Raw genomic sequence first — 25,797 nt, 5'->3', positions numbered from 1 at the left:
CTGCTTGAAAAAAGAAGAAAGCGTTTATCCGTCCACTGAAGGTCTACCAGCTGGGCACGCGATCGCACGTGATCTCGTGCGGCAAAGAAGAAGTGACAACCGGCTGGCCGGTGCGTAGCGTTCCGAGCAGCGCAGCCAACGAACAAGAATTTAAGAAGGTAAGAGCACACGCCCCTCTCTTGGCAGATAGTCTCATTTTTGCGTGCATTAGCAATCCTTTTGTTAGCCCATGCGAGTGAGTTCGTAAAGATGCCTCTTACTGGTGACTATAGAGGAGCGCGCTACAAGTCACAGCCGAACGTTGCTTCAGCGTCGCCATTTGTAGCGCAGGCTACCACGAGTGCTATAATGTAAGGATTACTTCCACTCAACTCAGTTACTTATCATCCACCGTTCATGGCGGCCCCACAACATAGGCAAAATGCTGCTCGTACCGCCGACAAATAAAAGGCATAGCATCGGGCTTCGCATAGAATCAATGCAGAAAGAGATGCCTTGCCCTTGATAGAGAGCACAAGTATTACGCTGATAGCTGTAAATCAAGTTAACGCGTGTGAACGTACCGCCTTACGCTAAAATGTTTTGTACCGTTCTAGGCACTCGTTTGTTCTAAAAAGGTTCTTAAACAAGCAGGCACTGAACATTTCTTTTTATTTCCACTCCGTCTTGTGTATTCCTTGCCGTAGCTTCCTCAACTAAACGGAGTTCCCTATGTTATATACAGGGTATATACAGCCAGCAGGAGCTAGCGCCCGTTACGTCCTAACGTAGTTGAGCTACGGATGTGACCAGTCTGGATAAGCGGGAAGGGGCCTTTCGACATAATAGAATAAATATGTCGGCCTGCAGTGCATTCCGTATGTGCGTTCTTCATCAGTGATAATCGAAGCCATGCAACGCGTCCCGGAGCGTGTTTAGCGAACCCACGCATAACATCGTGTCGGAAGTGGTTTCTCCGGTGGAACAGTAACTATATTTTTCTGTGCGATGGCGTCGTTCCTGCCACCGATCCCGCCGCTATCGTCAAGCTCCAAGCCCGCAGAAGATGGAGAGATGGGAAGCAAAAGTTTGATATCTTCGAGGTGGCTACAAAATACAACAAAGATGACGACCAGACGCGGCTCGCGTTGCTGCTAGACGTTGAAGGGCCGGAGCTCTTGCAGAAGTACCAGACCCTCGGGTTTCTGACAGCGGACCGGAAATTCAAAGACGTCGTGGAACGCCTGAAACCACACTTTGCCAAGTACCGCAATACGATGTATGCATCTTTCGTGTTCTACAACATGAACCAAACGCAAGGTCAGACCGTCGAAGCATTTGCGCGCGCAGTTCCTAAACAAGCGGATCAATGTGCGCTTGGCACCGCACGCGACCGTATGATCACGGATCAAGTGGCCCTTTAAAATAACGACAACGCACTTCGAGAACGTCTTCTACGTGAGAAAACGCTTACATTGGAGAACGTGATGGACCAGTGCATGGCGGCGCAATTGTCCGAGACGCACGCCCAAGAAATGCAACCACAGAAACATGAGGTGTTCGCACTGGATCGGCGCAACCAACCAGTCTCACAATCTGACGACAGACCCTGGGTAGGCACAACGTAATACCGTGAACAGTCACATCATCATGCTAACGCCAAAAGAACGTGCTCGAGTTGTGGCCAGCAGCACCAGCCAAGCCACTGCCAAGCATACGGTCAACGATGTCACAACTGCGGCAAACTCAACCACTACGCTGCATTGTGTCAACAGCCGCAGCCACCACGCCAGTGCCACCCAGACCAATGGCGTGTTGTACGACAACAACGAAGATTCGCCTCTCTCGTTAGATGTGCTGACTGTTCATGCCGTCCACCACTCATCGTTGTCTTGGCTCCAAACGATCGAAGTGAATGGACATGACGTTTCTTTCAAATTGGATACTGGCAGACGAACTGTAGAAATGGCCCACTCCCCCACTGCTCAGTGATCCCAGTGCCTGCGTAGCCACATGCACTGGTGGATCACTGAGACTGCGGGGAGAGTGCATTCTTAAGTGCAGCTCATCTGGCACACAAGCAACATTGAAGTTCTGCATAATTGCTGCTTCAGCTTCTGCCATCTTGTGGCTAGATGCCTGCCGGAAACTGAAGCTAATTCAACGCGTAAACCAACTGATGACACGCAAGCGAGAAATGAGACACCACAAAGCATTCTTGAAGATAATCGGATTTGCCTTGACCCTCGAAAACGCAATTAGGCAATCAAGGCCCCGACGCCACCAAAGCCACCTACTCCGCAGCCACTGACGACGTCTTTGATGACAAGCACTGCAGCTGTCAGTGTCCCAGCAGCAACAAGCTATCACTCTGCAGCAGCAGCAATTTTAGGAGATACACGAGCAGTTGATGCCACCGCCACACCAACAGCATACTCCTCAGCAACAGTTTGCACAGCTCCAGGTTTCGCATCAGGAAAACCAGCGACAGGTGAACCAGCAGGAATTTCAGCAACAGCACCAAATGGCACAGCAGCAATAGATGCCTCAGCAACAGCAAATGTCTCAACAACAGCAAATGTCACCGCAGCAACTTCAACAGCAACAGCAGCAACAGCAACAGCAGCAACAGCAGCTGGAGCAGCCACAGGGCAGTTCTATAGTGTGACCGGATAGCACGGTGGTTCGTCCTGTCACCCAGATGCAGCTCATGCAACAGAAGTGACAGCCGCTTCAGCAGATGCAGCAAAGGCAGCAGTTCCCACCAGTCATGCGAATAGGGGGGTCGCAGCAAGGCCCTGTGGCAGAGGCAGCTATGGCCTCAGCAGGTGGATCATGCAGATGCGCCAGCGCCTGCTGCAGATGCGCCACCTGACACCGCAGCCGCAGCATATTCTGATGCAGAACCTCCAAAGGCAGCAACAGCGGCTGTCTGCCGGCCACGACCTATACCCGGTCTGGGAAACAAGTTCGTCCTCCAAACGAAATGAACTTATAAGAAAAACTGAAATAAAAGGGCGTGTTATATACAGGTTATATGCAGCCAGCATGAGCTAGCGCCCCCTACGTCCCAACGGAGTTGAGCTACGGATGTGACCAGTCTGATTACAGTGGGAAGGGGCTTTTCGACATAATATAACAAACACGTCTGCCTGTAGTGCGTTTCACATGTGTGTTCATCACTAGTAAGCGAAGCCATCCAACGCGTCCAGGAGCACATATCACGAACCCCTACACAAAACCTTGAAAACTTTGCCTCAATACGCAAGTATATCTGCAACCATATTTTACATGAAATTTTTTCACACTGTGTGGTTGAGGGCCTTACGTGAACTTTATTCACTAAGCACTCGCTGCTTGCATATTGACTTCACTCATGTATATTTAAGTCGTTGCAATTGAACGGTATGAGAATAATAGTTGATGAATTGATGGACTGTTATATATTTTTCTGGTGCTTGAGGCTACATCGCAAAAGTCTTCTTAAAGAACTGTCCACGGCTCTGTCAGGCTGTGAAGAGATAGAGGTTAAGGTAAACTTCTCTGCTATCAGTGGAGGATATGATGACGAAATAAATAGCCAAATTGAGTTACTTGTTTTTTCACTACTGAATATATTAACACATACCCTATACAGATAAAAACTTTTCAGCGCAAGAAACGACAAAGGCAAGAGAGAGATAGCGGGATGGGAAAGGCAGGGAGGTTAAACGGATGATATTCTGGTTTGATACCCTGCACTGGAGGAAGGGCAAGGGGAAATTAAAGACGGGAGAAACTGGCGGAGAGAAAAAGCAAACTAACGGGAAAAGGGTGTAGGGATGGTCGTGAACTTCCATGCGAATAAGTCTCTCCAATAGGCCCCTCGAACGTAAAAATTTCAAGAGGGCATTCACTGTCTTGCGGTGTGACGACTGTATAGGTCGGCGTTCCAGGACGGTCTGCTTCAAAAGTGGCCGGTCGTCAAGACGCGCCAGCGCGGTCGCGAGTGGCTGCGTGTGTGCGCTGTATCGGGAAAATGACAAGGAACGCGTTCGGCAGAGAAGCACACATATACAATGCAGATTTTTTTTTTAACGTGCACCTCCCAAACTCTTTATCCACAATCCTATGTGATCGTATTCGATACTGCATGAAAACTGTAATGTTCCCATATAAACCCTTATGAACATAAAAGAGTGGAGTAGGCGGCATGCGGGCCGCGTTATATTATTGTTTGCTAGTTGTCGCCTGCTTTATCGTTTGTGAAGAGATCTTATTATCACTGTCGGCGAAATAAACGTGTTAATATGCCTTGTCGAGATTTATGACCCGCGTTTCCCCTGGCACCGTTTGTAGGCGCTGTCATTTGATGCCACATTCTCTAGGCGTTTGGCGCGGTTGTCGTCGAGCTTCACACGCGCGCCTGGCGTTCCGTCTTACCTACCTCGCAGGATGTTGCACGCGGTGGCCGAGGAAGAAGCAGTGCTTTGCCCGGCACCAGCTGGGGAGCCGCGAAGCAAGCCGTCTACCTTCTCAGAACACGTGTCAGCCGCCATCGGCTCCCGCTCGTACATCTGGACTTTTACAGCCATCGCCGGCATCCTCGTCGTCTCTTCCATGATGGCGACGTCGGCGAGGCGTGACGACGTCGGTGGCGCCGCCTCGCAGTTAGCGGCGCACAGGCACCGGGTATCGGGGGGCGACGCCGACGCCCGCCTCGCGGCGCCACTTTCGCCCGGCAGTGGGCTCCAGAGCGATGGCGGGGGGCAGCGGACGTGAGTGTTCCACATTGTTCCTGCTACCTTCGCAAGTGATCGCGGAGGGCGCGTTTAGCCGCGTGGCATGTCCCGCCACAGTGGCGCGTACTGCGCTTGAGTAGATGTTAGTTCATTATTTGTCACAGTGCGAACAAATTTACCCATTGCAAATGGCATCATTGTGCAACACAATTAAAGCCCAGACTAAACACATAAGCCAACGTGAAAATTTTCAAACGACACAATAAGCATGTAGAAAACGAATAGTTCGGCAGCGTATAGTAGGCGACACGCGACCTGAAGTGTAGCACCCGGCGCCAGTCGTCAACTGCCACGTTGCGCGAGCGCGGGTGGCCGCATCTTGCAGTGACAGGTCGAGAGCCGGAAGTGCTATTCCCAACACTATGAGGTTGCGCCATTTTGTTGAGTTCGCGACCTTGTCATCTCTGATAGGCTCACAGAGCGGCGACGGCCTGTGACTGGCTCCGACTGCCTACGTGATGGAACTTGACGCCATGACGGAAGACGAGATCGTACAGACTAGTACACCCGCGCTCGAGCCGAAGTCGCTCTGTTGATGAGGAGGGTGAACTACTCTTCCGAAAAGGCGGAGATAACAGGAACTATGGGTCGCGTACTTATTGACAGGTGATTTGTTTTCCCGCCTACTTCGGGGAACGGGGGGCGGGGGGTGGGGGAGGGGGTCTGATGGCACTACAGACGTCGTGGTTTTTTTGCATTACAGGAACAGTTTGCTATTAAGGAACACTGGCGTTGTGCGAGCGCTTCGGATATGACACTAGATTAGTTTTAACATACCGACAGTCGCTTTCGTATCACTTAATGTCGCAGACACGAGTTATTCAATCAGAGCACTGCAAACGTTGCTGCACACGCCACGGTAGAATTTCGCTACGCCTTGAACACCGGTATTTCGGCCACTTTTTAACGATGGTTATTTTTGCGTCGCACGAGAGCATCCGCATCAGTGCAACATAGCCGAGGGAACGGAACCGTTAGTGAACTTTTGAAAAAGCAAAGTGGCTGTCGCAACGTAGTCAACGCTTGGTACGTTCCTTGTTTACACTGGTGCCATCGATGGTGTTAATGTTCCTATTGGACATTTGGAGTCGTTTCTCTTCGCTGGAAGGAAGTATGACTCGCCAAGTTGGTGAGCTGCTCATTCGAATGTGCCTGTGCTTTTCGCTAATAGCTGCACACGCACAGATGCGCAAAAACAGCACACTAGCCCTGGCTGATGCAGGCAGGCTACACCGATGCCTCCGGCTCTCAAATAATTGATTGAGGCCTGCAACAGGTTTTGACAGCTAACAACAGCATCATTTCAGGAAGAATTTCTTCGCGATGCACACGACATCGCCATCATCTGTGACATTATTGCCTGCCGTGTTCTCAGAAGTCCATGCAGAGGCAGGCACCACCACTCTCAGAGTCTGCGTGGCATGCCAACCTATACAGTTTCTTGGAAATTTACCCATAGTAAATTCTGGCGCTAGAAACGTTCTTAACTTCGTTCTTAAAACATGAAACGATTGTCTGGTCATTAAATTCGCCATTTTGAATGAATTATCGCGTTTTATTTGAAATAACTTGCATTGATTATTCATAAATGCCGATACTCATTGCCTTCAAGGGTTAGCGAAATCAATTGTTCTGAAATAACAAAAAAGAAAGCGTAATAAATAACGCAACAAGAACCTCACAAAACCCGAGAACAAATAGATTAGACTGAAGCCATTCATTTGCCCTCCTTTCCCATTGTACCGAAACCATCGGGCGGGATAGTGCTCCCTGGTAATTATAAAGCAGGTACGACTATTTCGGACTCTAGATGGTCTTTGCGGCCGGCGCTCACACCAATGCAAGGCGACCGAACCGCAGCAACTCGAGACACTCCGGGTTCCTCGTGCGTTCCGGCGCCGAACGCGGTCGAAAGGGGGCAGCACGGCGATCGGCTGCGTCAGCCGAGGACCGCCAGCTGAACGCTGCCGGCGCGGAGACGGGCGAGCCCGAGTACATCCGCCAGGTGGATGGCTGCCGCTCGACCGTGTGCCGCTGGCAGGGCGAGTACCTGGGGGGCAAGCTGGACGAGACGGTCGACCCGTGCATGGACTTCTACAGCTACGCATGTCCCAGCCGCTGGTTCCACCAGGACACCCTCGCCGCCATGCCCTACAGATTCTACGCGGCGGGACAGCTCATGTGAGTGCAGTTGTGTTTGGCGACGAGTCGCATGGCGACGTGGTTCATCAACAACAGGAAAGCGACTTGTGCGGAGCTTTCTTTTATGCGAGGCGTACTAGCCGCACAACCACACTCTTCCTTGCTGCACCGCGCGCGGCCGCGTAGCTACCATATGACGTCATAACAGCTGCAAAAGCGGAGGCTCAACTCGTGCGCTCGCTTGCGGCCGCGTAGCTACATAGCCGGGTCTCAGCTCGTGCGCTCACCTGCATGAGTTGTTTCTTCGTCTAGCCGAACCAAATATAGCCAAGCAACAGCAGTTCACCAGGCTAAACAGTGGTTCAACAACTAAAATAAAGGCTAGTATATGCTTCGCATCCTGGGCTTAACCTTAGCTAAGCCACAGCCACTTTTTTTTTTTACGCTCGTGTGTCAAGCATGCGTTGGGGGAGTGCGATTAGTAATTTGACTCGAGCACGAACCGAATAGCTCCAGAAGCGAATCGAATCGAATATCGAATACTCTAAGAAATAGTTTTCGAATAATGAACACTTGCTTTCACCATTATTCCGAAACAATGCTCATATCATAGTATTTGCAGGGTTCCGTCATTACGTTTCAGGTTACAAATCATTCCTGATTTATAGCACAAAATGGACGATTAGGAACAAATATGTAGTTTGCTCGTATACACAGGACTCTTCGGAGAGCGCGAATGAACCTGGTTTACCCGGTAAGGTCTGACTTCCTGAACGACGAAGCCTGTTAACTACTAATTAACTTTATAACACCTGCTTTGACCATGTGACTGAAATATATCGTAATATTATGTTTCATTGAACGCACTTCATGTTTCCTAGATGAAAACACTATTAAAACGATAATCGTATTTATGAAAAGAGTATATTTCATTCGGAAACCTTACCGAATAGAAGAATGTTCGATTTTCCATTCGAAATTTTGGAATATTCGCACACATCTACTTAACTACCTCACATGTGGACGACGCGCACGATGGCACATCATATCGCCCGATCAGTTTTGCAGGAAAGCTATGAGAGCCTTCAAGTACTAAAAAAATTACAAAGACGAACGGGTGGAGTACTCATTCGCCGCATCCTCTACTTCACATGTGCAGCAATAAAAATATTAAGTTTTAGGAAAGCAAGGTACAAGATCAGGCTTGTTAGTGCTTCTTCTTTTCTTTGTTTCATTCTTTGTGTGTTCGATTGCTTTTGATACCTTTACCGCACAGTACAAGACATAGGACGCAGAAGACGTCGGAGGCACACAAGGGCTTGCTTGACATGAACATAACAGACTATGAATTTAGGGAAAGCACAGGGCAAATTAACTGTTCTATTAATGAAATATAGGAAATATATGGAAAAGGGAAATTTAAGTTAAGGAAAAGGCAACTTTCCGCCGATGAGGAGCAGAACTCGCATCTATCGGAACTCGACCATCCTACTACCGCAGTGGCAATCCCGTCCGTCACTGTACCTTTATCATCCGGGCTTGAGGGGCGGTCGGTCGCCTGCCGTTGGAGCAAACCAAGACGCTAGCTGATCGCAGGGCGGGGCTGAGTCGCTCGACATTTCTAAACACAGGGGCACCGCCTATGGCGAAAAATTTCTGCGAAAGTCCACAAGACGGACGCTTCCGCAACAGGTTGTGGAACTGATTAGCCAGGGTCTACGTGGTGCTGTAGGGGCTGTGTCGTGTGCATAACTGTGAAAGTTCGCCTAAACATTGTTTACGAACGTGACTCAGGTACCGCCTGGAGAACATGTTCCACGAGTTCCACCAAGCCGATGCGAGCGTGGACGCGAGCAGCCGCAACGCCAGCTTCATGGCGCGCGCCTCGGACTTCTTCCTGCGCTGCGTCTCGAAAGAGAGGAGCCGAGGACCGTGGCCGGACCTCGAGGACCTCTTCCGTCACTATGGTCTCGAGGTGCGTTCTTGACTGGTGCGCCCTCGGAATTAAATGCTTCCTCGCCAAGCTTCTGGCATTTCGAAGGGACGATCGTGGTGAATAGATAATAATAATAATCATCATCCTATGTATGCCGACTGCAGGACGGAGGCCTCTATACCAGTGGTCTGAAACTGCACTCCCGTGTTGGGTTGGCTGACTGGAACCATCTTAGGCCTGCAAATTCGATTATTTCATCGCGCCACCTGATTCTCTGCCCGTCCTCGACTTCGCTTCCTTTCTCTTGGCCCATACTAGGTCCAACCATGGCCTAGTTATAGTAGGCCACCGGTTATCTGCGCAACTCAATTCATTCATCGGCTACGCCCGTTTGCTAATCTATACACCGCTGTCGCCGTATGCCTGAAGGTCGCGCTCACCCCTGTTCACTCGACTTACGGTCAATGTTTCGCCTATAGTTGGTCTTTTGTGACAACGTCTGCAGGGTGTTCGAGTTGCGATGAATAGGTATTAGACTTGCAACGTAAGAACTGCGTTGATTAGGCCTCTCTTCTGGCTGCGCTAGATAGTGAACACTGCGGTATATTAGTTTCGTTGTCCCGTATCGCCCAGGAATTCTGAGGAGCTGCATTCAGCCAACAAGCTTTTTGCGTACGTAGCGCCTCGGGCCTTTGTGCATGATAACTCTTCCAGGACTGCCCGAGACCGGGTCGTTGGCGATCAGCAAAAACTAATGATACCAAAGATGCCTAAAACGTGATTGACTCTGCGTGAATGAAATGTTATTTAAAAGACAAGAAATTAGAGGCCAGTGACGAATAGGGTGATGGAAATTGACAAAGTATGATTTAATGATGCCCCAAATATTTAATGTTTAAATGTGTAAACGCCGTCGCGGTATGTGGCTTGGTCTTCAGAGAAACTTTGTTTTAAATGTGGAAAACAGTTTAAAGGGACCTTTTCAAGTGTGCTCTACAAATCTTGCATTGAAATTGTGGCCTTAACCATCATGATTTAAAGCTTCATGACTTCAACCTATTGGCAGCATTTTGCATAAAAACAAAAAAAAATTATGGGTTTTTACGTGCCAAAACCACTTTCTGATTATGAGGCACGCCGTAGTGGAGGACTCTGGAAATTTCTACCACCTTGGTTTCTTTAACGTGCACCTAAATCTAAGTACACAGGTGTTTTCGCATTTCGCCCCCATCGAAATGCGGCTGCCGTGGCCGGGATTCGATCCCGCGCCCTCGTGCTCAGCAGCCTAACACCATAGCCACTGAGCAACCGCGGCGGGTGGCATAAAAACACAATACTGCCGCCTAATTCTACGGGAGGTTGGTAAAAACTTACTTTGTTTCATTCGCACACAAAGCTTTCCTTAAAACATTAAAGCTGCTGCGACTTTGGTAGGATACACTACTGTATATCGAGTCTTTGTAGTTCGGAATATTGCTTCTTATTGAAGCGCCTCCTCTATGACGTGGTGCCTGCGTGATTTTCATCCCTTTCAAGCTGCCACTGATGTCAATTAAGGTGAGCGCCGATATGTGCTTGACTGTCGCTGTGAGAGGACTTTTATGTCGGCCCAGCGCTATCCGTTCGAAGCATCGCCGGAGGACACGTCGTCGTCGCTCACTCTGCCCAACCTGACCCGCGTTGCGGGGCTGCTAGACCGTGAGCTCGGATTGGCGGCCATCTTCCGGCCATCGCTGACCGCTGCGCGTCGCCGCAGACAAGCCCAGAGCGTGGTCCTCTTCCTAGACCCGCCGGAGTCCACGCCCTCCCTTCGCCTCCGAGGCGTCCTGGGCAAGCCCGACAAGGACGCCCTGCTGAATAAGATCCTCGCCGGCTTCGCTCTCCTCAAGGCGCCGTCTCGAAGGCTCGCGAAGGAAGCTTCGCAGGTGCGTTGTCGAAGATTGGCTTACATCCGCTTACAGATCGTGCTGAGTTTTATTTCTCTATTTAATTCTTTTTGTCTTTCAAGCTTGCGTTGCTTTCGTTTGAAGCTGATGTAAGCAACAGAAATTATTATTCAAAGAGAGAACAAAAGCGGCAGTCATCAACCTGACGAAACGCCAGCCCTCTTTTACCAAATGTTTGCGCGAACGACGTAACGGGGCAACAAAGAGAGACGGCAGATTTCGGCGCACGTGAACAAATGCAAAACAATAAACATGACGATTACAGTGAGATTTCAGGGTCACACCTGCTTTTTTTTTAGCTACGCGCCCGTAGATAAGCGACTGCAAATGCGTGCATTCGGCGACGCCACCAATTCGATGCACAGTTCGGTGGCGGCTGTTCGGTTTTCATGGTTATCAAGTTTCCTGAATTGCGTTGAAACTAAATTTTCAATCGACAGAATCAACCGACACCTGGAGGGGAGGCTTGTACGTAGATATCCGCAACCTGCTGCGCCGTGCTGCTCTTTCAGGTGCTTGGGGTCGACCAGGAACTGTCCGCCATCATTCGAGTGGGCCGCGTCGCGTCTTCTTCCGGACACTCGACTTCGGCAACTTCCGGCGCTGAGCCCCCTCGCCATGTCGCTCTTACCAACGTTAGCACACTGGCCATGGAGTACGGCAACAACAAGGCATGGTCGTGGGAGGAGTACGCACGCATTCTGCTGGGCGACGTGGTCCTCGGCAAAAATGCCTCGAAAGAACCGCGCGTTCTTGTTCAGGTAAGACAGCGCAGCTGCACTTGCGATCGATCAGCTTGCGGAAATTTCGTTGGCGTGATTTTTTTTTTTACGCTCTACCGCACGCAATTGTGCGCAATACACGTGTGGTGCTCCACATCTTGCACATTCCGTAGCATCGCGCATTTAAGATGACGTGGTTTTCTCTTTTAGGACACGTTAGTTTCGTTTCCTGTAACGTAGATGTACGGCAATGCTTTTAGATGTTAAATATTAGTTCGTAGCATATACGTTCAAAAATGTTTTAGCGCAATATGTTATGTGAGGAATGTTGTGTAACATGTTTTTTTTTTTTTGTAGTGCGCACAAGTCGCCACTCGTAATGTTTCTAGGCCTCCATACTTTGCTCTGAGCTCTCACGGATGTTCATTTGATTGAAGAATACGCTCGTGTACTCACATACTCATTAACCAATGAATTAATCACCTTTAATATTTGAAATTCCAACGTTCACCCGTATAAGGAGGTACGGGCCACTGTGCTCCAAAAAAAAAAACTCGTAGGCTGAGCCGCGGAAAAAAAAGGTCAGCCGTGTACCGCAGTCAAAAAAACTAGGCACTTCATCGGCTGGGCCGATTTCCAGGCGTTCAAACCATTTAACCCAGGCGCGCGGTTGAGCACGACCGTGACCAAGCTTAGACCTATAGTCTTTAGTTTGGCATTGAAAACTAGGCTGTAAAAGTGGCAATTTTGAGGTGATTGGTTTAGTGAGAAGACAATGTTTCAATTCGGTGCCGTGCTTGCTCTGTCCTTTTGCACAGGTCGACAGTCCCGAACAACTGGCGCAACTGTCTGCGCTGCTCGGCAAACACGAGGTGACCGCGCTGCTCAACTACGTGGCCTTCTCGCTTGCGGTCTTTCTGTCCCCTGCTTTGCCCCACGGTGGAACCGCGCAAGAGCTGCTCCCTCTGAGCCACGGAGAGCACGTGCCTCAGGTGAGAGCTGCACTCAACCGAGGCGGAGTATACGGAACAATTTATAACCACAGTTTGAGGGTCTTTGAGGCGCGTAAAAATTATTAAGTGTCATGAAAAACATTGTCACTTTCGCCCGAAGGGCGAAGCACGGACTGCGATCGATAGCAAGATTTATAACTTCGCGCTTCAACTCTTCGGACGGTGATGCGCTGTGAATTTTCTCTATCTAGAAATTTGTTTGCGGGCTGCCGTTCTCAAAATTCTGAGAAATGATTTAGTCGAGAACGTATAACCTAGTATGGGCAACTTTTGTGATTGAACAGTGCGGCAGCATAACCCGCAAAGACGGCATGAATAAGCATGCAGCATACATATGCCTAAATATATGCGGAGCCCCACGTCGGTGGCAGCGGAAAAATTCGCTTGGAGTGTCCGTATAGAAATATAAACCCCATGTAAGCGACTTTGCGCGCGACGACGACAAGCGACGCGTTGAAATGGCTGTTGCGTCCACTCGTCGCCTACAAATAACCCAACGCGAGTGAATGCTTTGAGTGACGGCTCTCCACGGTTAATTGCCTGTAGGAGGCAGCAAATACGCACCGAAACTGGCGTGACGTCTGACCTTATTCTGAAAGTCTTGTAGTAGGTTTTTTTTTACCTTTCCGCGTATCGAAATTCGGTTGTTTGCGGTTTCCGCGTGATAACCGGTAGTACTTGACTGACGTGCATTGTGTTTCTGGCAAGTCGTAACACTTCCGGGCGACGAGCTACGAATACTAGATTTCTAGAACCGAGCGATGTGTTCGTGCGATGGCCCGTCTCGTCGCTTTGGCACACAAGATCGGTGACATGGGGTTTGAGCTTAATTGTTATCGCAAAAAGAAAAATTACGCAACACTTATTTTCTCAGAGTTTTCATGCGTTGTACGAAGCGCGTAGTTTCTTTTTGCGGTGTTTTCGGTGAACTATACCCAATGCTTTGTTTAATTTTCGTTGAAGTAGGAATCATGTTGTGGGCTACGTACTTTAAGTGCATTATCTGTTCTCGCTAATAAAAGTTTTTGTAGAACATAACTTGTTCAAGCGTTCCGGTGTGTCGTACTGCCGTTATCCACAATGTTTCCCACATTCCTAAAAAACTATATGTGATACCGAGGTAAAATTCGGTGGTAGTGAAAGAGGAGGGTGGGGAGGCGTATTTTACTTGAAATTTGTGGAAAGACTTTAGCGCTACTGACCTAATTAGCACTGCCTCTATTCACTTAACCTTTGCTTTATTTGCACTTTCGTGTGTTATACGGGGTTCGTGTTGCTTTGCCCCTTGTCCTCAGTGAATTAATCGAGCCGTCTGTTTATATGTAGTGAAAATAAGGGGGACGTTATGGGCAAAGGCGGGGTAAGTTGAGTATGTCTGTGCTTAGAGCGGTCTTCAATAAGTGGCGCATTCAAGTGGTGTGGAGCGTTTGAAATAGTTGTGTTTTACGAGCAGAACAATATTTAGCCCCCTGTCGGCATAATTACATTTACCACAGGGATGAAAGTTACAAAAAACGGGGCAACCATTGTGGCAAAACAGTTGGGGAAGTTAAATACGTGTGCCTAATGCTACATAAGTACTAATAATAGTAATAGTAATATTATTACTAACTATAGTAATCACAGTAACACCACATAATGCAACATAAGAATGCATAAGCTTTGCGGAATACTTCTTAAGGTGGTGTTCCGAGATGCATCTACGACCGTTATCAGCAATGTTTCTCGATGTCTCGAGCGAACTCTACTCCATATACAATAAATTTGTCTGATCGTGATGAGAAATAAAATAAGTGCAGTGTGTAGCGACATATTAACGTTTCTAGCTTAATTAGGAACGTTGAAAAGAATTACTGAGCACTCGTCTCTTTTTTCCTTTCTTTCCTTCTTTTCCTTTTTTTGATGTTTTACTTTGTCTCGCCAAGCTTGCCAAGGTAACTCGCACTTTTGCCGAAGTGACAGCGCACGCGAACCATATTTTTTTCGTTCTAACGTAGTTGCTTATATTTTATTTTGTTATTATCGTTACCACATTAACAATATGTAAATATTTTCCATCGGCCTATTTTGTCCTCCCTTCTTACACTCTGCCCTCGAAACATTCCGTTCACGAGTAATGTGACAATAAAATTTTTGGACGATGTCACACCTGCTGTTAGCAACATATTATTTTTAGGTGTGCATTTTCATGCACACTTATCTTGGAACGCACATGCTAATTGAAGCACAAATTGTGAAGTGCTGAAGGTTGTTGTGTTTGTTCAACGAACATGTGACTCATAACCATTATGGCGGATTGAGGAAGAAATGGGTGAATAATTCCAAGTTATAATTACAGGTCGATCTTCAGGACTGATATGAGGTAAATGTTCTTCAAAGGCAAAATTACATGTCAAAATAATAGCACTTAAAGCAGTAAGATTCAATAATCATTATTGAACATTGCACAAGAAAAGCAATGAGATGCTAATTTAATAGGGGTTTCGGTCCGACTCAATAAGAACTTCCTGGGCCGTGGAGGGAAAGTTTTAGTGGCTTAATCAACCGGTATATGCCCTAAACAAAACAATAACAGCTTTTTTTTAAAACTCAGGTAAAGACTTCGAAGAGGAAAATTAACTATTCGTTTTTTTTCTTGCCGCAGCAAAGCGGCGATGAGATAGAAAGAAGCGGCACGAATTGTTTCCTCCTCATTACGTTGTTCGCCCGACTATCGATCACTGCGTCTTCATGTCCCCGTGGACCTCCATCTTGTTTCACTTCTGCATATATATATATATGCGCGGCGCATTTCACCGATTATGGAGCTTAGGATGCAGCTGCTGCGCTTCCAGATAGATTCTAAATGCCGAGAGTATAGATACGCAAGAGCTTGCGTCTCAAAAAGAAAAATAACAATAAATAAATATGCAGGTGCCCGAAGAGCTGCAGGCGTGCGTTCACCTGCTGGCAAGAACGTACCGCTTCGGCGCCCTCTCCCTCGCCCGCCAGGCGGTCAGCCGGGACATCAACGACGGGAACAGCTACAAGTCAGTGCTGCACGGCGAGTTCGGACATGGGCGCACGTCTTTGTCACGCAGAAACGCATTACGGCTGCACGTGCTGCACGACGTCGCTGTTAAAGAACCTGGAAGTTTTGTTGCGCCAACGCTGGCGCACATATTAATCGTTGTGTTCCGTGGTCGCTTGGGTTATTTTCCCGAGAAAGAAACGATGGGACTTTTGAGTTTGCTCTCAGGAACAGGCTGCCGATTTACGTGGCGAAAGTAAGATGGTGAGAGCTAGTACCTGTTCTCCATTGAGCGGCCCCTTATGCTCATTGAGTACACATTTATGTCCTGCATAAACTTTATTTGTTCAGAATGACAGAATTACAAGTTATAATATACAGAAAGAGGTCCCGTAGTCAGTGAATGTAGTGGGACGTCTTGACAGAAATATACGTACGTGATATAAATGGCAGAATCAGAACTTAATTACACTGATCAGAAAATTCTGACCAATATGAAAACAAGAAATAATACCACTAGTAAAGAAAAGGTTCTGACTACTGGCGGAGGAGGATAGCACCAGAACGTCTTAATGATACAAGATGAAGTACGAAACCAAACTAAAGTTACAGGTTTTATATAAAACCGGAAATATGACACTCGACATCTGAAAAAGCATGAAACATAACAAACACAGAAATATCCAACTTACTGAGTGTCTAGCCTATGTCACTGTTACAAACGTATTCTTTTTCTTCTATGTATAGATGATGTAACCAAAACCATTTTCTTTTTATGTACTGTTCAAATAGCAGTGTAAATGTTATGCATGTATGACTCTGTGAAACCAACAGACGTTTCATGTCCCTTCGCTGCTATAATCTGTGACGAGATTGGCAGTATAAATAGATAAATAAATAAATAAATGAATGAATAAATGCACGCGCGCTGGCAGGAGTTAAGGTGATGTACGTGCTTAATGACCCAAGATTCCTCATGGGGCATATTCTGCGAGTGCAACCGCTGCGGAGCCATCGTTGTCCCGGAGGCCTTACCTGCACCGCGCTGCTCGTTTCTCCATGCAGGTACGAGGGCGACGTGCGCGCCCTGGTGGACGGAGCGCGCGAGCAAGTGTCCGCCCTGCTGCGCAACCGCACGGCGTGGATGACGGCCGCCGAGCTGTGGACGGCGCTGCAGAGGCTCGACGCGTTGCGGGTGGTCTTCCTCGGGGAGCCCGACGACAGCGCGGAGCACCTGTCGCAGTACTACGCAGCTGCGCTGTCCGGCATCGGCGCGGGACAGTCGTTGGCCCGGGCACGCGGTTCGGCGATGGCAAGTGCACTCCTGCACACGCTTCACTTAACCACTAAGGCAGCTGCAGCAGCAGCCTGACGCCGTGAATATGTAACAAAGGCCGCCAGTTTAAATACACAAAAAAAAATGTTCACGCGGCGGCATCAGCATGAGGATATTGAGGGAGTCTTAAGTTTTCCTCAGCTGTCACCAGAATTCGAAAGTCGGACAAGCGTCACTTACGCGGTGGGAGCCTGGGCATTTCGAAGCCTCAGCATCACGATAGCGGCTGGGCATAGATTATGATTTGGTGCGTTTCGCTATGCTTCCCCTCTGGAACACTGGCGGCCCTCACATTAAAATGAGGCACTTAAGGATGCCTCATACGAGTATGCACATACAAGTTTTTATGAATGTGAAATTGAAAGACAGGGTGGCCTTAGGATTGCCGTGCCTGTGTAGAGATTGCTAGTTATAGGCGAATATAATTTGCCGCAAATACGTACGTAATTAACATAGATATCTAAATTAATATTGCAGTTAATTATTTAAAATACCCAACCTGTCCGTGCAGCTGGAAGTTCTTGCAAGAGATACGTGCCTAATCCATTTGCCTTTTCAGGCTTGATAACATCAAAACTGCGGGTGGAGAATAGCAGTTGAATCGATCTCGCAGCTCCTGCCTTTCACCACGCTGCCATCGCTGGTACCGTTCAGTTGCTGACGTTAGCTGATACCAGACTGAATCGATCTTGGTTGTGCCGTTGAGGCTTCGCACGTAGTTTTGTTGATCCTCATTGCTAATGGCAGGCGCCCTCTAAATTCTTCCAACTAAAGTCATTTGGCTAGTCAGTTCGCTGCACACAGGATTTCCCCAATTGGGGATAAGATTCAGTTTTATTAAATGCATGTAACCAATAGTTGCTCCTGTTGACGAGGCAGTTGGATGCGATCAATCTGTTTTCGGCAGAAAACCGCATGTATTTTTCACTCCATGTTAATTCGAGTTTTTAGGCAGTGCAACGAGCGTTAGCCCACTTTATCATAGATCTTATCTTTGCCTTGTGTTCCTCAAAGGTGACAGAGACGGGGGGAATCCTATCCTAACGTGTCGACCAGGTGCTCGAAGGAACCTTTCCTAGCGCTATTCTGTGCCGCTGCTCCTCAGCAATGCTTAGTTTGTCGCGTTTCTTATCTCTATAGAGAAGTCAACAGATGCAATTATTTCACCACTCTGGAACACGACCACAGGTCATTTGTCTCGGACTCACTGGGAACGCTATCGGGGGGGCCTCCGCGTCGCAGAGCGAAATTTCGCACAGCGCGACCACCTTTTCGTCGAGGTCGGCCGCCAGGGGCACCCTTCTCGAGGAGTACGTGCACCAGCAGAGGGCGACCAACGAGCTCTACTGGAACGACCCGGGGCGAGTCGAGGACAACCTCGAGACGCGGTGGCCTTCGCTGCGCGTCAAGCCGCGGGCCGACTACTTCGAGCCGCGGAACACGCTGCTCATCTCGCCCAGCCTGGTCTCCTTCCTGTCGGCGATAATGGTGGACCTCGACCCGCTCGTCGTGCCCGTGCTCGGCACCGACGTGGTCCGAGCCCTGCTGAACGTCGTGGTCGGCAGCCAGCGGTCGGAGGGCGCCGGAGAGACGGGCTCGCGGGCGCCTGCGCAGCTCGCTCGCCACGTGACTCGACGCAGAGAGGACGCGATGCGCTGCCTGGCCGAGCAGTACGCCAACGTGACGGGCGACCGCAGGGCGTGGCCCCGCTTGCGCGAGGAGCTCTTCTTCGACTCGGCTGTCGTGGAGCCCCTGTTCGAACTCTACAGGGCGTACCTCGCAAAGGTGGTCTGACCTTGCTCGAAAATGTTTTCGCATCGTTCATTAGATACCTAGCATCTGACCAAAGCCTTGTCTTGTAGGAGGTTATATTATGGCACAACTGCGCTAACAACGCGGGCACCGACCGCCTGGAAACAATAGCAGCTGAAATGAAAGCACAGTAAGCTGCAACACGATAACTTTCTTCGCAGTCATCCCCACTTATCACGAAATCATCAAGCATCATGACACAAGAAAGTTGATAGGTGAATTAGAGGGAAAGAATTGCACGAGCTCGTATTGGAGTGAGGTGTACGAGTTCTTAATCGAATTGTTGAAACCGAAAAGCCCGAAGATGTCCCCTCTTGTGATCTTAATTCAAATCCTGCTTCGCAATTTGACGATTTAATGCTCTTGATTAAGATTTGTTATATCTGCTTTTCCCTTGCATAGCCTACCGTAGCTGGGCAAGAGTACCTTGAAATGTCTTTTTCAATACAGGCAGAAGTTTAATGTCGCACTGCAACGCAGATGCTGTGATATCGATTTTGTATGAGCGCCGAAAAAATTTCTCCCACCCAGGGGCTCTTCAACGCGCGCTAAACGTAACTACAAGAAACGTTCGTTTCTTTTTTTCTTTCTTTGAATTCTCTGACCAGCCGAATGATGCTGTCTTGGTGGGGAATCAAAGCCGTGAACTCAGGCGTAACATCAGAACATAGTAGCCTGAGTACACTTCATCATAATCATCATCAGCCTGGTTACGCCCACTGCAGGGCAAAGGCCTCTCCCATACTTCTCCAGCTACCCCGGTCATGTACTAATTGTGGCCATGTCGTCCCTGCAAACTTCTTAATCTCATCCGCCCACCTAACTTTCTGCCGCCCTCTGCTACGCTTCCCTTCCCTTGGAATCTAGCCCGTAACCCTTTTCGGTGAGTACACTTGTACTCACCGAAAATGTGATAAACAAGAGAATCTGCAGCTTAGAGCACGTGTTTCGGAAAAGGCGCTTGTCATACAATGAGATGCTAAAGCAAACGTGCTTTTTTTTTAGCCGATCGCAGGATAGCGCTCTTATTTTTGAATTAAGTGGTGTGTTCCTCAAGAGAAAATCTTAGAAACAAAAGTTCGTCTTTTTAAATGATGCTTCTCGCTGATCTGTCTAAGCGAGTAGAGCAACGGAGTTCATTTTATTAAAGCGTAATGCCTTTGAGCCCTAAATGCACTGGACACACTGAGTTCGACGGAGAGTTCAGATTTTTAAACAGCCTTATTGACAGGTGGAGAAATGCCGAAGTAAGGTGGTATATACTTGTGAAAGAGCGCATTACATTTAGGTCACCAGAACTTCAACTTTTGACAAAGTTATAACTGCCGCCAACCTTCGACAAAGGAGGCTGCACCTATCTACACGTTCGTCCGCGTGTACATTAAGCCTGTATATGGTGAGATTCCTAGCAGGTGGTTTCAAATTTCTTTATTGAAGAGCACAGTAGTAGCATCTTTCAGGAAAGTGCTTTCGAGCACGTTCTTCAAAGGTACCGCGGTCACTTTCGCAAGGGTAATTATTCTGCGACAAAAAGTAACGATTACTATAAAGTGGCCCGGAGCGCCTTAAAGCGAAGCACAAAAATATCCTTCAAACCACAAAAATATTGGGGAGCTAAAATGGCGGCGATTTTTAATAGAAGTACAAAGCCGCACAATACTAAAGAAATGAATGGTCTGAAAATAGCTCGCTCTGCTATATTTTGGCGCTACACTCTGATGACACGAGTTAGTTAGCACTTAAGAGGCGTACTTATGCAGGCAGGCTTTGTAATGTACAGTCAACCGCGAAAGCTTACTGACTGTCGTTCTCAGGAAACGTTGAATTTCCAAGGCGCTCTGGATCGTAGCTTGTATAATCGTACAGGCTGGGAAATCGGGATACTATATGCTGTATAATTCTGAGGCTGTGGCGATATAAATCTCTTCCCTTTAAATCTTTGGTATTGACTGTGCACATTTTAGTACATGTGCTCGTACACACTGGTTTTTGCCGCGACCTCTGCTCGTTCCTTTCTTATGCCAGTCAGACACTTCCAGCAGCCTCCTCGAGGCAGTGTCGTGCAGGATATTTCCACATTGACACCGGAACACGGTTCCAATCTCGCTCCCTCCAGTACCCCGAGCTGCGTGATGGCCCGAACATTCCAGAGCTGCCGGGCAAGAACTCGCTGGAACTGTTCTTCGTCAACTACGCTGTGGCCCACTGCGAGCACTCGCCGCGGTCGGTGGACGTGGCAGCTTCGGCCGACGGAGAGAGGGCGCTGTCGCCGGCCGCGCGACTCAACGTGGCTCTCATGAACTCCAGGGTAAGCGAACGGCACTTCCCGACAGTCGCTGGAACAGGGTGAGGCTATCACTCATCCCAAAAGTAGTCTATCGAACATAATTCGGTCGCGTCGTATTGAGGCTATGCATGGGCGTCGGGTATAGTACTAACTAAACAGCACGCTTCCAAAACCCATTATGCGAAGCAGTGATGCAAAGGCAGGCGCAGTATTATGGACAGTAAGTCTAGCATCCTTTCGTGCAATAAATCCTTGAACGAAAGATTTTCAGGTTCGCGAGATATTTGTTTTTGTGAAGAAAAATGTTACTCACTCATGCTCCTAGTTCGATTTGCCCTCCTTTCTATAGGTGGAGCTCTCCGGTGATGGAGAGGCGGAGAAGCGCCAGTCATTGCCCCTTCTCTCACCTATTCTCTCCCTTTCGCGTCGGAGCCGTTTTATATACAAGCTGTGGAGGGCGCTTCATCGGTCAATCGCTTCAGCCAGCTTTAAAGAGAACAGGCACAGTATTTTCCAGGCTTAGTATTCTTTGCTACAGCTGTGGCGGATGGCTGAGGTAAAATCTAGGATGTGTGATCTGTGGGCCGGGAGTGCAAATCGTCTCAAGGCGCGGGTGACTTTATTTATAACGTTCCGGCAACGCACTCTGGGATTCGAACCACAGACACCGGCCGGATCGGCAGGCATCCAAGCGACTTAGGGGAGTGAGGCCATACCAGCTATCGCGGTAAAGTTGAGCTCCTCGCTTGCGGTGATTCCTCTTGCTCTGAGGGGCACATAAACGCTCGAGCGTCGCGACGCTTTTCACATTGTCCTGTCTGCCCTTTCGACGCACACAAATTGCACAAAGCAGACCGTACAACGGAAGAATTTGTGTCGTCACCGCGACACGACCACGAACGCAACAAATACTGGTTATGACTGCCTCGCGCTCACACCAGCGAAGCAGACGCCTGTTAGTGGCAGACATCCGGTGAGCACATTTTCATATAGCAGGATGCTCCTGAATTCGGACGGCGAGGCGGAGTCGGTTGAGTTCATCCATGGTGGCCCGAGTGCAAAACCACACGGTGGCCTTGCGAGCCCTGAGCCGCACTCCCTGAACGGCTGTGAAACATAGAAGTAACACGCGTCCGACATGCGGAGAGAATCTCTGCGTTTCAGTAACAGACGTTTGCAAAAAAATATGTCTTGCTGTAGCGCGAAGCCATAATATCTTGCACTTTCCAATGCTGTGGTCGAGTCCCATTCAGTCTGTTTCTCTACATATTGAGGCATGTTGCGTCGTGAAGGTAGTGACGCCGGTGCCATTCTTTCATCTTCTTGCGCGGCGCTGTCTCCATTCTTTGAAGCAGGCGTCAGTTCGGAGTTATTCTTCAGCGTGTTCATATCCATCGCAACATGTGCACAGTTCTGCTTCCTCTTTGAATGTGTCATCATTCGAAAGAACTTGCGAATGTCTCCTATCGTACGCTCTTTTGATACTGAGAGCGTAGGGCTCGTCTTTTGAATGTAAAGCAGGCACCAACACGTAACACGAAGAAATTTTCAAGAAAAGATATTGCCATCTTCTATACGCGCCACTTCTCTTGTTCCTCTGTGTCCGCGTGATTCCCAAAGACCTCGAGTTTGTTGATTTAGTCCTCGTGAGCTGTCATCACAAAGCCAGTTTGTGACCTCCGAGATCAACAGCATTCATTCTGCAGCTTTCACTTTCCTATTGCTATAACCCGTCTACTCTGTAAGACTGCGTGCTCTAAAGGCGTGCACCTCGGATGGCTTCATGTGGAGCGCTCGAATCCCATTGGCTTACGCCTGGATACGCGACTTCTAACTGGAACGCCATAAATCCGGGCGATCATTTCTTCAATCCATGCCAACTACCACAAGTAACGTCTTCCTCAGTGATATAGACACACCGAATTGATCGAGGTGCGCCTTGGCGGTGGTCCCTACGGTCGTGCACCCCGCTTTCACAGGAATCGTGTGTGTGTGTGTGCTGTGCACGATTTCAGGTCATCTGTGAGGATGGCAGATATTAGAAGCGTAGAAGTGGACGTAATTTTCTTCTCCCAAGGGAACATGCTCAGATACACAAAGGAATGTACACAGAAATGCTTCCAGTTGGCCGGAGGCATGTTGTGAAGGAAGAAAAAGTATACGATGCCGGTGTATCCTTCCCCCACATCCCAACCACACATATAGAAAGCTTCTTAGCGTTCAATAAGTTGGTTTATTCTTTGGTGTTCGCGCCTAATACATCGCGAGCTAACAGCTTGAGTACTTCTAAACACGGAGAGAATGACATTGGAGAGATTGTCTCCTTCTGTGTAACCTCATTTTTAATGGCTACTTTTATCTTTTTCTTGTGAAGTAGTAAGTTAGCTTTGAAGCGTATGCAGGTATTTGACGAGATATTTACGTATGCTTCTTCGGTGCCTTATTTGCGCGATGCCTGCGTGACTGCTGGGATTTCTAGTGAATAGTACGCATTTTAGAAATCTCAAGGGAATGTCGTGTTGTGTTCCACGGGCTTCACAATTACCTGATTCATCAGATAGGTGCGATGCATTGTTTAGTATTCTTTACTATGACCAGCCTCATTTCTGCGTTTATTGAAGTTAACCTGTTGCTCCCATTCTGTTCGACATTGCTTTAGCGAATACCTTGCCCAATATCTAAAATGCGCGTGATTAACATTCCTGCATAACTTAGAGTGCTCTATATCCTGATTTTCTGCCCCGTTGATCAAAAGTCAACAAGAACTGAAGAAGTAAAGGCGAGCCAACAGCGGTCGACATCGAAGAAAGAGAAGGTCTTCCACTGTGCATTACTGCACAGTGTGGTTTGTTGTTTAGACTGCACTACACTCTAGATTGGCCTAAATTGTTCCTTGAGTAAAGTCACACTTCCGGTGCCGGTTCTAGGCGCGCAGTTTGCATGAAAAAATCTGGATTTAATTTCGGCCTTGCGCTAATTACGCAATAATACTGGTGTGCATAGATTGCTACAGCCTAACTTGGCGAGTCTTTTTCTTTCGATGCTTCACTTTGACGGCCACGAGAAGGCATCAAACTAACTTGTTTTAACGAAAGAGGTCTAAAAGTGGCAGCCAGGTACCCAGGTGCCATGAACCCCAAGTTGATCTGAAGTTTGCAAAGGAGACATTGTCTTCAAAAAGACGGCACCTCTGCGTGTGCTTCTAGAAGAGTTGCGATCAGGGTCAGTTGGGACATATTCTTGAGATATAAACTAGTCAAAAGACGAAGAACAGAAAAGAGACTTGGCACGCACAACGACTGGACAACGTGTTTCTATTTTGTTCCCACTGTTGTTCATCTCCAGAATTTGGGTCTCTTCAAAAGCGACAAATGAAATCTTGCCGATCTTTAGCTTCATCTTTCCACATTTTTCAATGTGCATGTGCATTTTCGGTGTCCTCCCTTTTGCAGGCTTTCGCGGCCGTCTTCCACTGCAAAGACGACGATTTAATGAATCCACGCAGCAGATGCGAAATCTGGTGATACAGAAGTGATGCAGGCTGCCTGGAGAAAAACGACATGCACAGACGACCCCACCGACCTCACGGCAATGTCAACCTGCAGCAGGGCTGCTAGGCATGCGGAAACGCCTTCTTTTTTTTTTTCACCACATGGTAAAAAAAGTGTGCCGTGTACAATCTCGATTTCATGTCATTCTCTCGTAAAAGCTAATACACTCCCCCACTGATTTTCCTAACAACTTCACCTCGCTCTTTAAGCCTGTTATCCACTAGCCCAGACCTTGCGTGAGATTTAGAATGTAACCCGCCGTGGTTGCTCAGTGGCAATGGTGTTGGGCTGCTGAGCACGAGGTCGCGGCATCGAATCCCGGCCACGGCAGCCGCATTTCTATGGGGGCGAGAACACCCCTGTACTTAGATTTAGGTGCACGTTAAAGAGCCCCAGGTGGTCGAAATTTCTGGAGTCCTCCACTACGGCGTGCCTCATAATCAGAAAATTATTTTGGCACATAAAACTCCATAATTTTTTAGATATACAATGTAGTCGTGAAGTTCTAGCCGGCAAGCATCCCAAAGCCAATCGTGAGTGATAATCACGTGCTGCTTTATTGTGATGTGATGTGATAACTTTATTTGGAATCCGGCGATTGGGAGGCCCGGGCCTGGGGCCGCCTAGATGGCCACTGGGAGCTGCTGCTCCCGTGCGGCTTCCTTGGCTCGCTGGACGGCCCAAAGTTGGTCTTGGAGTTCTGAGCTGAGCAGCACGGCCGACCACCGCGCCCGTAGATTGTCTGGGGAGGCTGCCATTTTATTTTGGTATATTTCACATCCCCACAACATGTGTTGAAGGGTGGCTCTAACAGACTTGCATAGCTTGCACATATCGCTCTCGTATATATCGGGGTAGAAAGTTTTTAGCTGCACGGGACTCGTATAAGTTTCTGTTTGTAGTCGCCTCCAAGTAACGGACTCAGCTCTGTTCAGTTTAGTGTGAGGCGGTGGTAATACTCGCCTCCGATTTTGATAGAATTTGGTAATATCACTAAATCTTGTTAATATATCTTTTTCTCTCCAAATTTCCTCCTCCGCGTTCTCCTGACCGATGGAAGTCACTCTTTGCTCAGCTCGGCGAGTAAGACCTCGAGCTTCGCGGTGTGCTACCTCGTTGAGGTTGACTGCGGGAATGTCTGGAGTCGTATGCGCTGGGAACCAGAGCAATTGCCTGCCGTTCTTCTCTGCATCGGAGAACTTCGCTTCATTGACTCTGATGATGTGCCATGCCTCAGGAGAGATCCTACCTTTTGCATAATTTCTAATGGCCGCTTGAGAAT

The 25,797-nt window shown here is 48.4% G+C and overlaps 1 protein-coding gene across 2 annotated transcripts; it reads left to right on the top strand.

The window, feature by feature from the left end:
* On the top strand, positions 1 to 24,649 carry LOC135908191 (neprilysin-like). Of its 2 annotated transcripts, XM_065439940.1 has the most exons (12): positions 1 to 158; positions 4,413 to 4,736; positions 6,621 to 6,941; positions 8,697 to 8,877; positions 10,452 to 10,763; positions 11,297 to 11,545; positions 12,325 to 12,498; positions 15,433 to 15,548; positions 16,595 to 16,841; positions 18,108 to 18,650; positions 20,794 to 20,985; positions 24,417 to 24,649. In XM_065439940.1, the coding sequence occupies exons 2-12, from the start codon at positions 4,414 to 4,416 to the stop codon at positions 24,486 to 24,488; spliced, it is 2,730 nt and encodes a 909-aa protein (XP_065296012.1). In that variant the 5' UTR covers positions 1 to 158; position 4,413; the 3' UTR covers positions 24,489 to 24,649. The 2 variants fall into 2 exon arrangements, with proteins under 2 accessions (XP_065296012.1, XP_065296013.1); XM_065439941.1 differs by lacking the exon at positions 18,108 to 18,650.
* The last annotated feature ends 1,148 nt before the right edge of the window (positions 24,650 to 25,797 follow it).

Source organism: Dermacentor albipictus, chromosome 2 (assembly GCF_038994185.2).
Source record: "Dermacentor albipictus isolate Rhodes 1998 colony chromosome 2, USDA_Dalb.pri_finalv2, whole genome shotgun sequence".
In the NCBI taxonomy this organism is placed as follows: domain Eukaryota; kingdom Metazoa; phylum Arthropoda; class Arachnida; order Ixodida; family Ixodidae; genus Dermacentor; species Dermacentor albipictus.
This window is presented reverse-complemented; position numbering and strand designations above follow the sequence as displayed.

What these genes read in the sequence shown, in the direction of transcription:
- LOC135908191 (XM_065439940.1), top strand. Translation starts at nt 4,414, where the DNA reads ATGTTGCACGCGGTGGCCGAGGAAGAAGCAGTGCTTTGCCCGGCACCA. An exon ending in GATGGCGGGGGGCAGCGGAC is followed by an intron (nt 4,737 to 6,620) that starts GTGAGTGTTCCA and finishes ACCGAACCGCAG; the next exon opens with CAACTCGAGACACTCCGGGT. An exon ending in AACGACGGGAACAGCTACAA is followed by an intron (nt 15,549 to 16,594) that starts GTCAGTGCTGCA and finishes TTCTCCATGCAG; the next exon opens with GTACGAGGGCGACGTGCGCG.